The sequence below is a fragment of the Dendrobates tinctorius genome, unplaced genomic scaffold (assembly GCF_039654945.1).
Source record: "Dendrobates tinctorius isolate UK_male_01 unplaced genomic scaffold, ASM3965494v1 ptg000086l, whole genome shotgun sequence".
NCBI lineage: Eukaryota > Metazoa > Chordata > Amphibia > Anura > Dendrobatidae > Dendrobates > Dendrobates tinctorius.
Window position 1 is genome coordinate 70,627,255 of NW_027361754.1, and position 15,246 is coordinate 70,642,500.

Below are 15,246 nucleotides of genomic sequence, written 5' to 3' on the forward strand. Positions count from 1 at the left end.
GATGTACTGATCCAAGAGAAGCCTGAAAACTGTAGAACCATGGAGCAGCTGACAGAAAATGTACAGGAAACCCTCCTTTGTGGCTCCAAAAAGAGGCCTTGGAGTAACTGTCCAGACAAGGCTTTGTTGACTCCCTGGCAGCAAAAACAAGATGTGGAGCAGAGGCTATTGCTGAAAAAAACCATCTTGGAGTGGATGTCAGTCTTTTTATCCAGGAGGTCACTGACAGACATTGCATCAGACCGAGGCAAGGTGGCGGTTCTGGAGAGAATAGTGTCCCGAGAATCCAAAAAAAAAAAAAAAGACAAATTGGACTTCTGAGAAGAGGACATGAACCTGATGAGATGTTGCTATTCCTTGGAAAGAGATCATCAAAGTCTCCGACCAAAACAAGGCACTGATAGATTCTAGACATGCGGAGAGAAGCATTGGGTGCGGGAGAAAGATAGTGGCCTGGCCATCAGTAAAGTTAGGGGCTGGAGTAGTTAGACCTCCAGCTAACCAGGCACCCAGGTGCAGAAGTCTGCAAGAGAGGCTCAGATGTGGATGATGTCTTTGCCAAATAGGGTGACTAAGAGAAGTGGAGGGTCCGATATAGTCCCCAACTAAAGAAAGGACTTGGGTACATAGAGGAGAGGAGAAATAAAAGTGGTCAGATAGCAGGCAAGATGCTAAAAGGAGCGGAGGGCCCTTGCAAAACAGGAGTACAAGTACCACCAGAAGGAAACCCCTAAGTATACCTAGGCACTGATAGATTCTAGACATGCGGAGAGAAGCATTGGGTGCGGGAGAAAGATAGTGGCCTGGCCATCAGTAAAGTCAGGGGCTGGAGTAGTTAGACCTCCAGCTAACCAGGCACCCAGGTGCAGAAGTCTGCAAGAGAGGCTCAGATGTGGATGATGTCTTTGCCAAATAGGGTGACTAAGAGAAGTGGAGGGTCCGATATAGTCCCCAACTAAACAAAGGACTTGGGTACATAGAGGAGAGGAGAAATAAAAGTGGTCAGATAGCAGGCAAGATGCTAAAAGGAGCGGAGGGCCCTTGCAAAACAGGAGTACAAGTACCACCAGAAGGAAACCCCTAAGTATACCTAAACCCCAAGGAAGGGTCTAGATAGGGGTAACTTGAAGGGGGAATAACATCCTCACCTGTTCGATGTCTTTGGAAGAATAATGGCTTCTGCAGAGAGACGCACTAAAGTGGGGTGCATGGCGTGTGCTCCCTAGGATGAAGAAATGATGGTGGGGAATATCCACACCGCCTAAGAGAAAACAGGAAAGTAAATAAAAAGTCCAAAAGGAAAAATTAAATGCAGGAAACTTGAGACACGTCGTGTCTGCCTCCTAAGGGCAACAGGCTAAACCGGAGATGTTTAGTGTGAGAGTATAGCCCACCAGACACAGCCACCACTTTTTCTTTGTACCTAGAGTCACCCTCGCAATGTCAGGGTGTATACCAACGCTCCGCTCTACCTAATGTTATTAACGAGAAATGTTAGATTTCATCATAACTGGAATATAACACACAGATGTAAATTACCTGAACTGTGAACTTTGCCTTTGTAAAAGAAGTCGGCCACTTTGGTGATTGCTTGAGGGTTATAAATTATATTTAAGGGTCTTGTGCTCACTTCTAGCCGCCGCTCAAACACACTATGAGCTGGATTTTTTTCATACAACATTTTAAACACCGGGTCTTCTCCAATGGGGGCTGCAGAAACACCAAGAAATGATGATTACTAAAAAAAGTTGAAAAAAAAAAAAATCACAAAGACATGGCTCACTGCAGCGCAGGAAGTAACATCTCACATCTAAGGCTAAAGCATCCAAATGGCTCAAAAGTGGGGATGGATAAAATTCACTAAGCTAAAATCTCGATCTGCGCATGTGCTGCCTCCATTATATTGAAGTTCTGCACACAGGACACCGCTTCCCACTGCACACGTGCTACCCATACAATGATGGGGGTGGCAACAGTGCGGAATTTTAAAAAGGAGGCAGGTGCCTGAATAATCAGTGACCTGCACAAGAAGCAGATGAGGCTAGTGGTGGGTGGAGAACCAGAAGACCCTGCCCCCCACATCCCGCCCCGAAGCACACAAGACGTCATTTTATAAAAAATTCATAAGAAAAGTATTCATCAGCCACTGAGCGGATCCCTTCACATCAGGTATCAGATTAATCAGCATCACAGCGCCATTATGGTCATGCCTTTAGTTTATAGAGCTAAATCATAGTAGTTTTTAAATGGTGAAAAAAATCAAACATTTGTAAAAAGAAAAAAGTCACCATTTTCCGAGGCCTCTATTTTTCAGGATCCGGGTCTAGGTGAGGGTTTATGTTTTGCGCTGTGAGCTGATGTTTTTATTGATACCATTTTGGGGAAGATACACAGGTGGTTAAAATTGTTGGTACCCCTCGTTTAAATCACAGAAAAATCCACAATTGTCACAGAAATAACTTGAATCTGACAAAAGTAATAATAAATCAAAAATCTACAAAAATGAACAAATGAAAGTCAGACATTGCTTTTCAACCATGCTTCCACAGAATTTTAAAAAAAATAAAACTCATGAAATAGGCCTGGGCAGAAATGATGGTACCCTTAACTTAATATTTTGTTACACAACCTTCTGAGGCAATCATTGCAATCAAACGATTCCTGTAACTGTCATTGAGACAACTGCACCTCTCGACAGGTATTTTGGCCAACTCCTCAAGAGCAAACTGCACCAGTTGTCTCGTGTTTGAAGGTTGCCTTTTCCAGACGCCATGCTTTAGCCCTACTTTGTGTGGCAGAAATGATCATCTGCTATGAACTCCGGCCATGGGTTGGCGCTTTAAACTAGATCTGCAATGACAAGCACGGGGGTCTTCTGCAGACCCTGGGTAGTCATGCCAACTCATCTGCGTCCCGCGATCATGTGACAGGGGCACCGATGAGTGGGGTTTGTGACGCGCTTCCTGTAAGCGAGAATTAAATAATAAAGTCAGTGTGAGTGGCATTTAACATATTAACAGCCGTGGGTGGATCGCAATTGTACCAGAGGCTGTTAAGGGCACATGACCGCTGATGAAATTAGCGGTCATGTGTCTGGAGGGAGGGACACGACCTATGAGGTACCTATACGTCCATAGGTCGTGAAGGGGTTAAATTCAGGCAACAGATCCACAACCTCCGAGAACAAAATATGTAACTTACAATTGCTTGAGCTTAGCAGTCCTGCTGGTCCCATGAACCCAGCGGATAGCTGGGACCACGCTACCTCCTTTTGCTAAAATGCAAAGTACAATCAATGTATCAATGTTAATATAAAATACGTAGAAATATAGAGATCTCTCTGCAATGGAGACGTTCTCAGTATGACCTCCATCACAGCACTTACGATTACAAGATATATGTATATAAAATAATAATAATATATCACACAACAACTATATGTAGAAATTTTTACATTACTGTAAGGTGGGGTCAGATTTAGACAAGGACTAAATTCCCAAGCTGTATTAATCAGAATTTTCTCAAAAGCTCAATAAAGAATTCCCTCTATTAATGTCAGCTGAGGTCTATATTCAATATGAAATAAGCAGAGTATCTTAATTAGATTTTCTAAAAAATGTTGGCTTTTTTTTCATATCACGATCAACATTAAATTAGACATCTTGCAACTTTGATATTGGACACTAGGGTTACTACACAAACTATCTGTTATAGGAAATCACACATACATTAAACGCAATGGACAGACTCTTAATATACACCAAGTCAAAGTGCCTCAATGAACCAACCTAGAGCATGTACAAGATACTGCATGTTTTATGGGAAGAAGGGAACGCAAAAAAGACAGACAGACACCAAATTACCTACAGCATTAGGGTAGACCAGTTGAGGATAAATGGTCCCATGTGTGGCCAGGTCTCTGAGGAACAGTCCGCCAAGCTGCACCAACAAGAGGGATGAATCTCTACGAGGCAAAGACTCCGCTCGGACAGTCATTCCTTCAATTAGAAACGTAAAATCCATAAGGCAAATGTGTAAAGAATGGTCCATACTGAATAAATGTCTCTAGGAAAAGTTATTCTCATCTTGTAGAGAGATGAAGGGACTGCAGTGTTATTAAGAGCAGAGATTGCTCCTAATTTTGTCACATGAGTAGACAGGGGAAAGCAGAGACCACAGGCTTTCTGTACTAGTGGATAGGTGAAAGCAGAACTTGCAGGCTTTCTGTACAAGTGGGCAGGGGGAAGCAGGACTCCCAGGATTACAGTACGAGTGGGAAGGGAGAAGAAGGACTCCTAGGATTACTGTACGAGTGGGCAGGGGGAAGCAGGACTCCCAGGATTACCATACGAGTGGGCAGGGGGAAATGGTACTCAGGTGCGTAGGCGCCGGGAAAGGTCAGAGAGTACTTTGCTCTGCCCTCAACAGGGAAGATCAGTACGCCTGCGCAGGAGCCGCAGCGGAAGTAAGGAGGAGGACGTCATCTCTAGAAGATGGGAGGCACCGGACCCAGACCTGCGACGCCCTTTGGACCGGACTGCCCCCAGGTGAGTATAATAAAGTATAATAAGAGTATAATAAAGCTTGCTTTCCTTCTCTTTCATTGCTGAATGCTGTAGATAAGCCCCGAAAGGAAGTGGTCGCAGCTTATTGCGGAAAAACGAGCTGACAGGTTCCCTTTAAACAGATATTTACACTGCATCACATCACAGAGCAGTTCTAATCCCAAGCTCAGCACCCGCATATATCTAATGCTGCACTAATTAGAGGATCATTTATAATGGGCAAATACCTGAAAACTCCAGTTGCATGAAGGCGATCTCTTTGGCCTGGGATCCGTTTTTCTCCTTATGTAGCAGGGTGATGGTGCCTTCCTTCAGGTGGAAGTTGAGTTTCACAAACACGTGATCTCTTTTTGTAAATGTATTCAGATTTGCAGCATCAGATGTGGGATCAAAAAACTCCTCAGTACCTGGAGAACAAAAATAAAATGTTTTTAAGGATACTTGCATCCTGTTTGTGAAGGGACATCCCCACATTACACATTTATGGCATATCAATAGTACATGTTACAGATATCTGTCCCCAGACGCCTTACAAGTCTCTCTTGTGACTGTCTCCATATACTTTTATTAGAGGAGTCTATTCGTAAAATGCAATGAACAAATAAAAATGCACAACGTTTAAAGAGGCTGTCCACTACGATAGGAGTTATTAATAGGCCTAGGGTGGTGTTAAAATTAAATAACCATATTCACTTACTGGACCTTTTCTCTACACAGCATCTGGTGTCTCCCACCAGTCCACTGGCTTTCTCCTCCACCAATGTGACGTTGGCTGCCATTGGAAGAGCAAGTCAGGAGACAAGAAAGGGACACCAGCAGCAGGGGTCCGGAAGGTACTAGTTTTTTTTTTTAATGTTTACACCACCTTTTGGCCAATTAATAACATGTCACCAATCACAACCCCTTTAAGTGGACATTCCTAGCATAGCTGATAAACCAAATATGACATGCACCTAAGATGTCCTCTGGATTCCAAGACTTTTCTTCTTGCCGCTGTTCTTGTGTTAATCGCTCTATATCCTCTCTAGCTTCCTGAGGATTGCCATACCATCCGCCCCAGCCTGGGAACCAGGACTGGAGGTACTGGAGCATGCCACTGCCCTGGCCGCCGGTAGGACTTGGCACTGGGGAGCCAATAGCAGGGTCCGATATTGGTTCTCGCAGACTCTGCACAAACAAAGGAGATTAGCAGTAGCAATGACACCAAATAATTCACACAAAAGTTTGTTTCTCAGACAGAAAGATTATTCATCTGTGAATTCAGCATATTGCAACCACAAACTTAAAGGGTTAATCCCATCTTCACAAATGTGGACAGAATATAGAAGCACCCGTAAATGGTAACGTCTAACCTCGGCCAGTTCCTGTTGCTTCTTGAATCTGTCATGCACTTGCTGTCTCAAAATTTTTAGTTCTTCGAATGATTGTTCTTCTTCAATCCGATCCATTTCAGCCTAAAAGATCAGCAGATGCCAAAGAAATTAATGGCCAAAGAAAATGTGTTCCAGACCGTGAAATATTTAGCGCATTAATGTTCAAGTATGCGTCTCTAAAGAGGTTATGCAGCGTGTCTCCATTCCACACAAGCGGATATTAAAAAGAACCTGTCATCAAGATTTAACCTCTTAAAGCAAAGGTATGGCCATAATGGCCCTGTTATACTGATTTAACGGATAGTTGTAGAGAAAAAATCCGTAGCCTAGTTATTGTTTAATTTGCCTTAGAAGTTTTGGTGCAATAGCCTCTTTGTGCATTGGGGAGGGACCATACGTAGGGTCTTTGGCTTGCTGCGGACCCTCAGCATTTTTATGTGCCTCCTCTTTTAAAGTTTGTGCTAGCACTGCTCTTGCCATGGGCAGCACTTGCGCACACTCATGTCCAGGCATTCTCCAGCAAAATGATGCCGGAGGTGGCGCATGCTCAGATTAACCTCCGGCGGTCTCCAGCAAAATGGAACCGGTGGTTGTGCATGTGCAGAATGGGATCTTGACTCAATAACGAGCCGAGATTTCGATCTGCACATGTGCCCCCATTTTGCCGGAGACCATAAGGTTGAACTGCGCATGCACCACCTCCGGCGCACTCTTTCTGTAGATCGCCAGAGGTTAATCTGAGTTTGCTCCGCCTCCAGTGTAATTTTTCTGAAGAATGCCGGGACATGAGTGTGTGCAAGTGACACCCGCGTCAGTAGAAGCGCAAAATTTAAAAGAGGAGGCCCATAAAAAAATGCAGAGGGGCCAAGGCAGAGCCAACGATGCCTTCTAAAGTATATGTTGGCTTGACCTCGAGGGAACTACGTGTTAGAGTGAGGGAACACGAGAGGGATATTCTTGCGGCGGCGGGAGAGGTGGAGGACATCTCGCTACTAAAGACACTTCCCAGACATTTTAGGGTGCACCATAACTATGACCCAAGTGGTCTTAAAATTAGAGGCATTGATAGGGTACGTGGGGGTATGAGGGGTGGAAATATGAAACAGATCCTAGCGCAATCCGAAACCAAGTGGATTGTGGAGTTGGGCACTATGGCCCCTATGGGACTAAATGAAAAACTTAGCTTCGCTCCATTTCTCTAAATTCTCTGCTTGTTTTTAACTTTGTTGTTATGTCTTGACTTGATTTCTTATATTGTCTTTTCTATTATCTCTTTACTCCAGTAAAAACATTCTACGTATTTGTCTTGGTTTTAAGTATGGCTCTGTCTGCTCACCCTGAAACATTTGGGATCTATAGCCACATTTGCAATCCAGACGAGGCCTGGCAAAGGATTTCTCTCAATTGTGTGAAATCCCCTAGACATCATCTGTATAAAAATGTATTTCTTGTATTTTTTTATGAATTTTGATGGCTATATCTATATCCCTATTATAAGTCCTAATTGCTTGTTACTAACTCGATATATTGTTTGTTGTGACCTCTGTGGATAGATCTGTTAATACCATATGGTACTGTTTTGTATTATGGGGTATTTTATACTGTTTAAATGTACACACATGATTAATTGTCAGCAGTTCCTTTAAAAGGAGCCTGCAAGCACAAACTGATGTACTGCTTTAACATTTTTTGCTCCCCTATACAAACCGCTCTCGTGTATACTGTTTCACTGACATCATATGACAGTAATATTGCTGGCGCTGTGTATTTTTTTTTGGCGCAGGTGCGGTTTTCATGAGGGAGATTTTTTCATGCACTAGGCTTCAATAACATGGCGCCGCGCATGCGCACTGCGCCCGAGGTCCTTGCTTCTGGCTTAAGGCCTCTTTCAATGACGGCAGGCGGATGTGACGTCATGGAGGATTTCCTCCCCGCACATCGGAGTTGAGTGCCGGATGCCGTTGCACCTGGAACCCGGGGGCGGCGGTGCCATGCGCGACAAACTATTGGGCCATGAGTGAGAACCAGCGTCATATAAGTCAGACCTTCTTAGAGACATGACATGCACACTCCCCTGTGACAAAGCGGAACGCGAAACACGCGTTGGGGCATCTGTGATATTGTGGACGGGCTGACAACTATGGGTATGTGATGTTACTTACATTCCTGCTGACATATAAAATTTTTTTTTTTTGCACGAGGCACTTTAATTTGACTATCATGGATCTGATCAATTGTATGTATACTGATATGTTGGTATTTACATAAATAGCTCATATTCCTAGAGCCTATACCCTTTTCCCTTATCACCTCTGTGCATTTTACTCGGGTAAAACTCCTTTCCTCTTTATATGTACCATTTTGTCATTTATGATTATGACTATTTTTTAATATGGATTTATATTTGAATAAAATTTGTTACTTTTTCAACACTCTTTTCGTGAGTGGTGTGTTTCAGATACTTTTGTATCCACATAGGAGCTAGTTCAAGTTTACACACCCCTACCTCTTTTGCATGTTGGGAGTCTCTTCCATGGTGAGGGGTCCTATGTACTTGCAGTAATATGTTTTTGGACATTTTTAAAGATACCTTCTTGATGTACGAAGAGGCTATTGCACCAAAACATCTTAGGTGAATTAAACAAGAACCAGGCTATGGATTCTTTACTTTAAGAGGTTAAATCGTGATGACAGGTTCTCTTTAATGGGAAGCTGATACCTACTAGATTCAAGCCGCCTGATCCACGGACAGCACAAATTAGTCCTAATGACAGGCTCCCTTTTAAGAGTGCAGAAATGCTGCTCTGCACTAAACATGAAAGTGGCCTAGGTACCAAACCAGGCAGATGCCCCGCAGATTTTGGGTACATGTTCTGATAATTAAATTAGGAAACGTGCTAGGCAACTATCGTACAGCAGCATCTCTCCAAATCCAATGCTGGATCAGGCAGAACCATATAAATAACAGCTAGATTTATAGTCCGCAATGTAGAGCGTAGCGATGCTCACCTCATGTTCAGCCGATAACTGCATTCCCTGCAGATGACAGTAATGTTTATCGCAGTAAAACACGGCGTCCCGAGCTCGATGTAACAAGAACTCCAGACGTAGACGCTGCCGCTGCTTCTGGATCTTGGACAAGTTTGCATTCAGTGCAAAAAGCCACCATTCTCTACAGCTGTCAGGGGAAGGAGCAAAGGCTCATATTAGACAATATTTTTATGTGTAATGCCCTGCTATAATATCCACTCTCTGCAGCTGCAATCAGAACTAAGTGGACCGGCTGTGAATCCATCTATGTAAAGAGTATATTAACGGGTTTGATTTTTGCAAAATAAAGGCAAGAAACTGAAATATTTTAGGAAATCACTTCCAAAAAGTAAGACAGTCAGCTCTTGTGAACACACCCATACTCTATGTTGATATCACCGTCGCAGACTTCACTGTAAATTCAATCTTATATAACAGGGCAAATAACACTGTACGCGGCTTTATTTTTCCCTGGACGTGCTATTGGTACCAATCAATGGGGTCCGTTTGGAAGCAGTGGTCTATTGAAAGATTTAGCAGAGTATGGCGTCTTCTGTTTTATACCACATGAACAGGGTCGAATACATTCAGCGTCTGAGACCTAAAAATTCAAAGCAATCTCACTAAACTGCAAGATCTAAGCTATGTCCAAACAATATAGTAATTTTTTAAACATTTAACTAGCTCTACCTGTGTATGCATTTTTCTTATTTCAAGGAGGTTGGAAGGGTCACAAATAATTGACTAATCCTGCTGAAATAGGTTGCTTTGGAAAATTTTTATTCCAAGTGTACGGTCAGTGTTAAAGAGAATTTGCAGTTTGGCTTTTTACAGGTCTTTTTACATGCCTCTCATCTGTCTTTTTCTGAACTCTTCTGTACTGATTACATGAAAGATGAGCTGAACTTTGATGCGGCCATAATTCAGCCGAGAGGAATTCAGAAAACACAGATAAGAACAAAACAATCTGTCAAAGCCAAAATGCAGTAAAATTATAAATAAACTCGAATTGCAAAAATGATTTATAGCCTAAAAGGTAAAACAAAGTTGTCCCCAAATCATTTTTTTATCCGTTTCATTTTAAAAGTGGAGCCTAACCCCATGACGCTTACTTTTCCAAAACTGAAACTTTTGGCCTCCATTTTCTGTACTTCATCTGTCGCTCCTTTCTTTCAAACTCATCAACAAACTCCACAATTTGCTGATATTGTGCCTGGATTAATAAAAATAAAAAATATGAACAATTGTATTTTTTTTCTTACCCACTTTACTAATTTAAAGAATAAAAGTTATATATCACTGACAGTCATGGATTCAACTAGAAAGGTTGGAGAAGGATTTTTAGTACTCAGTAAAAACTTTCTTGGAGCCTTCATTGGGGGACACAGGTAACCATGGGTGTATGCTGCTGCAACTAGGAGGTTGACACTAGGCAAAGATGTCAGCTCCTCCTCAGCAGTGTACACCCACCAACTGGCACAAAGATCGCCAGTTAGTGAAAATTCAGTAGGAGAAGCAACAACAAAAACTATATACAGGCCCAACAGAGCCTCACGTGCCCAGCGTAGGCACAAAAAAACAAGGGTGGGTGTGGTGTCCCCTAGTGAAGGCTCCAAGAAAGAGATTTTACGGCGAGTAACAAAAATCCTTCTTTCTTCATCGCTTCATTGGGGGATAACAGGTAACCATGGGATGTCTTAAAGCAGTCCCAAGGGAGGGAAGAGAATATCCTGCTTAAATCAGGTTGGGCGACCGCCGCCTACAGCACCTTTCTAACTAGGCCAGAATCAGCACCTTTAGGTTTGCACCCTATAGAATCTTGCAAATGTATGAAAAGATGATCAAAAAGCAGCCTTGCAAATCTGAGTTGCAGAAGCCAGGTGGCGAACGACCCAGGAGGCCCCCACAGCCCAGGTGGAATGAGCCCTCACTCCCATAGGGGGTGGTCAGTCATTGACACGATAAGCCTCCAGAATAGCTGAGCAGATCCAACGGGCAACAGTAGACTTGGAGGCAAGGAGACCCATCCAGCAACCCTTACTAATGACGACCAAGGAGTCCGTATGTCTGAAGGATGCCGTCCTTGAGAAGGATAAATGCAGTGCTCTGAGTAGGTCCAGTTTGTGAAGAGACCTTTCCAGGGGATGGACGGGTGAAAAGCAGAAGGAACGACAATAAACTCATTGATATGAAATGGTAATACCACTTTAGGAAGAAAGTCTCTGAACGAAATTCCAACCTGTCCTGGTGAAAGACAAGAAAGGGGGAGAGGCAAGAGAGAGATCCTAATTCTGAGACCTGTCTGATGAAAGTGATTGCAACTAAAAAGGCAATCTTCCAAGATAGAATAGAAGACGAGATGTCGTGGATGGGTTTGAAGGGGGATCCCGGAAAAGGTCTCAAAACTAGGTTAAGGTCCCACGGGTCCACTGGAGGACGATATGGTGATGCTAGATGAGCAACTCCCTGAGAAAAGTTCTTGACCTGTGGGAGAGAGGCCAAACTTTGTTGATACAGGATTGAGAGTGCCGAGTCCTGACCCTTGAGAGTACTAAGAAACAAACCAGACTCTAGTACTGATTGTAAGAACGTTAGAATAGATGGAAGAGAAAAAGTCATGTCTCTGTCTTCATATCAGCTAAAAAAAAGGCCTTCCAGGTCCAATGATAAATGCGTGAAGTCGAGTTTTTTCTCGCCCTGATCATAGTTTGAATGACCTGATGAGAGAAGCCTGCCTTTCTCAGAACTGTGGCTTCAATGGCCATGCCATTAAATTCTGGTGGAGAAGGGGAAACAGAGTAGGTCTGGTCGGTATAGGAACTTCCAGGGAACGTCTGCAAGAAGGTCGACTAACTGCGTGCCAGGCTCTTCTGGGTCAGTCTGGTGCCACCAGAATGACTGGAATCCCTTCCATCTTAATCTTCTTGACAAGTCTGGTGATCAAGGGAAGGGGTGGAAAAAGTTACGGTAGTTGAAACCGAGACCATGGCGTGACCAGGGCATCGTATTCGATCGCCAGGACATCGCGAGACCTGGTCACGAACCGAGACACCTTGTGATTCATCTGAGATGCCATCAGATCAACATCGGAAATGCCCGACCTCTGGCAGATCTGTTTGAACACAGAGGAGTTGACGGACCATTTGCCCGATGAGAGGCCTTGACCGCTTAGGAAGACAGTGGCCCAATTGGCCACGGTTGGAATGTGGACCACTGATATCACTGGGACGTGCCGTTTGGCGAAAGCCAGAATCCGTGAGACTTCTAACATGACAGGCCTGCTGCGAGTCCCGCCCTGGTGGTTTATGTATGCCACGGCAGTGGCATTGTTGGATTGAATTCGGACTGGTCAGTCTAACAGAAGGTTCTGCCAGTGGAGAAGAGAGAGGTAGGTGGCTCTGATTTCCAGCAGATGGATGGGAAGGGAGGCTTCCCGAGAGTTCCTGCAATCCTGGACCGTGTGATGAAGGAAGATCGCTCCCCATTTGAGGAGACTGGCATCCATCATGACAACTTGCCAGTGGAGAGGAAGGAATGATGTCCTGTTCCGAATTGAGTCGGAGAAAGTCCGCCATGGCAGACACTGCCTCATTCAGCGAGGCAGGAGTATAGGGTGAATCAAGGAAGAAGTCTTTATATCCCAAGCTGACAGAATGGCCAGGAGGAGGGGACAGGTATGGAATTGTGCGAAAGGAACAGCTTCCATTGCAACAATCATCTTTCCTAGTAATCTCATGCAGAGTCAAAAAGAGGGAGGGGAGGGGCAACTTAGGGACTGAATCCCCAGACTGAGTGCCGAAAACTTTTCCTCTAGGAGAACTTTAGCGCGGGCGATATTGAAAAACATGCCCAGGAAGACTAGGAGGTAGGGTTGGTATCAGAGACGATTTTGCTGTGTTGATTACCCAACCTAGACGGGCAAGAGTGTCCAGGGTGATCTGAAGGCTTTCAGAAAAAGTCTTGAAGGGAGAGACCCTTGCTCAGTAGGTCTTCCAGGCAGGGAATGACTACAATCCCCTTGAAACGAAGAATGGCCAAGACAGTCGCCATAACCTTCGCGAACATTCTGGGGCAGTGGCCAGCCCGAAGGGGAGAGCTGTGAACTGATAATGCTCTCCTGGACCCTGATGCATAGAAATTTCTGATGTGTCTGGCAAATTGAGAAGTGGAGATAGGTGCCCTGAATTTCAGAGACAGCACCCCCTCGTTTGGTGTGCTGGAATATCCTGCTCCCCCTGCAAAAGACTGTGCTATGAACTGTCCAAGACTGAAGAGGGGAGGAGTTGAGCCTGTGAGAGAGACAGAGAAGGAAGCTGCTAATGAGAATGGCTGTGCTTGTAGCTGTGAAAAGGGTCTCACAGCCTGGGATGTATTGGACTTGTGAAATTGAACAGACCCTACGGGTGTAGCAAAGGTGGCTGTCCTGTGCCATTTTGAGAAGCCACGAAGAGACCGAGAAAGGGATTTACAGTTTCCAGGAGCACCTCCAGGACCCTGAAGCAAGGAGAAGACCATGTTTCACGGATCTACCAGACAGCTATGTGCACCACCGTACCGGACTATTGGGGCCCCTGGAACTGGACCTAAGTCCCCAACGTTACCGTGAGTTTGTTTCCGTTTGTGCACATGTTAGGGTGTTATGAATGAGTCACCGTAGGAGGCAAAAGCAGAAATACAAGCTAAGTCCAGAAAACCAGAGAAGTTGGCAACTATCAGATTGCAGACCCCTGAACCTATCAACACAACTAGCAGTAGCCGTGGGGGGTTCCTACGATGCCCTAGAACCCTCGATCACAGCCGGAGAAATACATAGGCCTAAAGAAAGTGGAAATCTAAACTGCCCCAGAGCAGACCCCAAAGCAATAGGCAGCCCCCAACATATAATGACGGTGAAGCAAGATGAAAATACTAACACAGACAGAAAGACAGACTGAGCAAAGACGGGGCCCCAAAACTACCTAGACAGGAAAGGACAGGAAGGCTGCTGTCTGCAATCTGCCAAAACCCTATCAAAGACATAAGCCAACCAGCTGATATGAAAAAGGCCCTGAAGCAGCTAGGCTTCAAAAACTGAATCAGCACTCAGATATTTTCAGAAGACAGAGCTAAATGAATTCAGCACACCCCAGCAGGGAATGGCAGAAATCCAGAAAAACAAAGCAAAAACAAAGTCAAAGCACAAAAGCAAAAGGCCGCGCCGCAAACTTAGCTTTGGAGGAGCAGGAATTCAGACTGGTCTCCAAGGATCCCACAGAGAAATCACCCGCAGGGCAGAAGGGCGTCGGCAGCATTATATCCAGTCCGTAACTCCACTCAGCCAGTCACAATCATCAGCCTCAGGTGTTTGACAATCAGGCTCACTACCTTTCTTTACCAGGAGAGGGAGTTCCTCGGGCCTCAGTAATGAAGGGGAAAATGAACTCACAACATTAGGGCCTAGTGTAGGCTTCAACAGACAGAACACGGCAGACGTGTGGCCTGTTTAGTAGAGGCCAGGGAGGTTATACGTAGAGTAGCATCATTCTTTGTTTATTGTTTGTATTTGCCTGTGTGAAATATATTGATCCTGTAATAATCGGAGCTCCGTGCTATTTGACGTCCCAGCTAAAGAATACAAACGCTTGTAAAGGGGGATTTTTGGTACTTACCGTAAAATCTCTTTCTTGGAGCCTTCATTGGGAGACACAGGTTACCATGGATGTATGCTGCTGTCGCTAGGAGGCTGACACTATGCAAATAAGAAAAAGTTAGCTCCTCCCCAGCAGTATACACCTACCGACAGGCCCAAATTACCTCAGTTAGTGCTAAAGCAGTATAAGGAGCTACTATAAGAAACTCAACCGTAAGAACTCAACCTATGTACCAACCAAACAAGGCACATTAGCCAACAGGGTACAACATTAAGGGAGGGTGCTGTGTCCCCCAATGAAGGCTCCAAGGAAGAGATTTTACGGTAAGTACCAAAAATCCCCCTTTCTCGCTTCATTGGGGGACACAGGTTACCATGAGACGTCCATAAGTAGTCCCCAGGGTGGGAAAGAAATGCTGAGAGAAAGGAACTTAGGTCGGCTGGTGTGAGACCGCCGCCTGCAGTATCTTCCGTCCTAAGCCTGCAGCAGCAGAAGCATGAGTATCTACCTTGTAGAATTTCACGAAGGTAGGAAGTGACGACCAGGTAGCTGCCTTGCAAACCTGCAAAGCCGAAGCCTGGTGACGAATGGCCCAGGAAGCTCCTACAGCCCTGGTAGAGTGAGCCCTCACCCCCGGAGGAGGCTGTT

At 44.7% G+C, this 15,246-nt stretch overlaps 1 protein-coding gene across 3 annotated transcripts in view; it reads right to left on the minus strand.

Moving 5' to 3' along the window:
- Positions 1 to 15,246, minus strand: part of VPS13D (vacuolar protein sorting 13 homolog D) — a 438,357-nt gene that overhangs the window by 377,126 nt on the left and 45,985 nt on the right. For all 3 annotated transcript variants that reach the window (XM_073585587.1, XM_073585586.1, XM_073585585.1), the window contains exons 9-16: positions 10,081 to 10,181; positions 8,948 to 9,116; positions 5,918 to 6,019; positions 5,519 to 5,732; positions 4,793 to 4,972; positions 3,868 to 3,998; positions 3,202 to 3,274; positions 1,540 to 1,710 (exon numbers count right to left, since the gene is read on the minus strand). In XM_073585587.1, the coding sequence (XP_073441688.1) occupies positions 1,540 to 1,710; positions 3,202 to 3,274; positions 3,868 to 3,998; positions 4,793 to 4,972; positions 5,519 to 5,732; positions 5,918 to 6,019; positions 8,948 to 9,116; positions 10,081 to 10,181 (1,141 nt within the window). The remainder of the gene's footprint in view (positions 1 to 1,539; positions 1,711 to 3,201; positions 3,275 to 3,867; positions 3,999 to 4,792; positions 4,973 to 5,518; positions 5,733 to 5,917; positions 6,020 to 8,947; positions 9,117 to 10,080; positions 10,182 to 15,246) is intronic.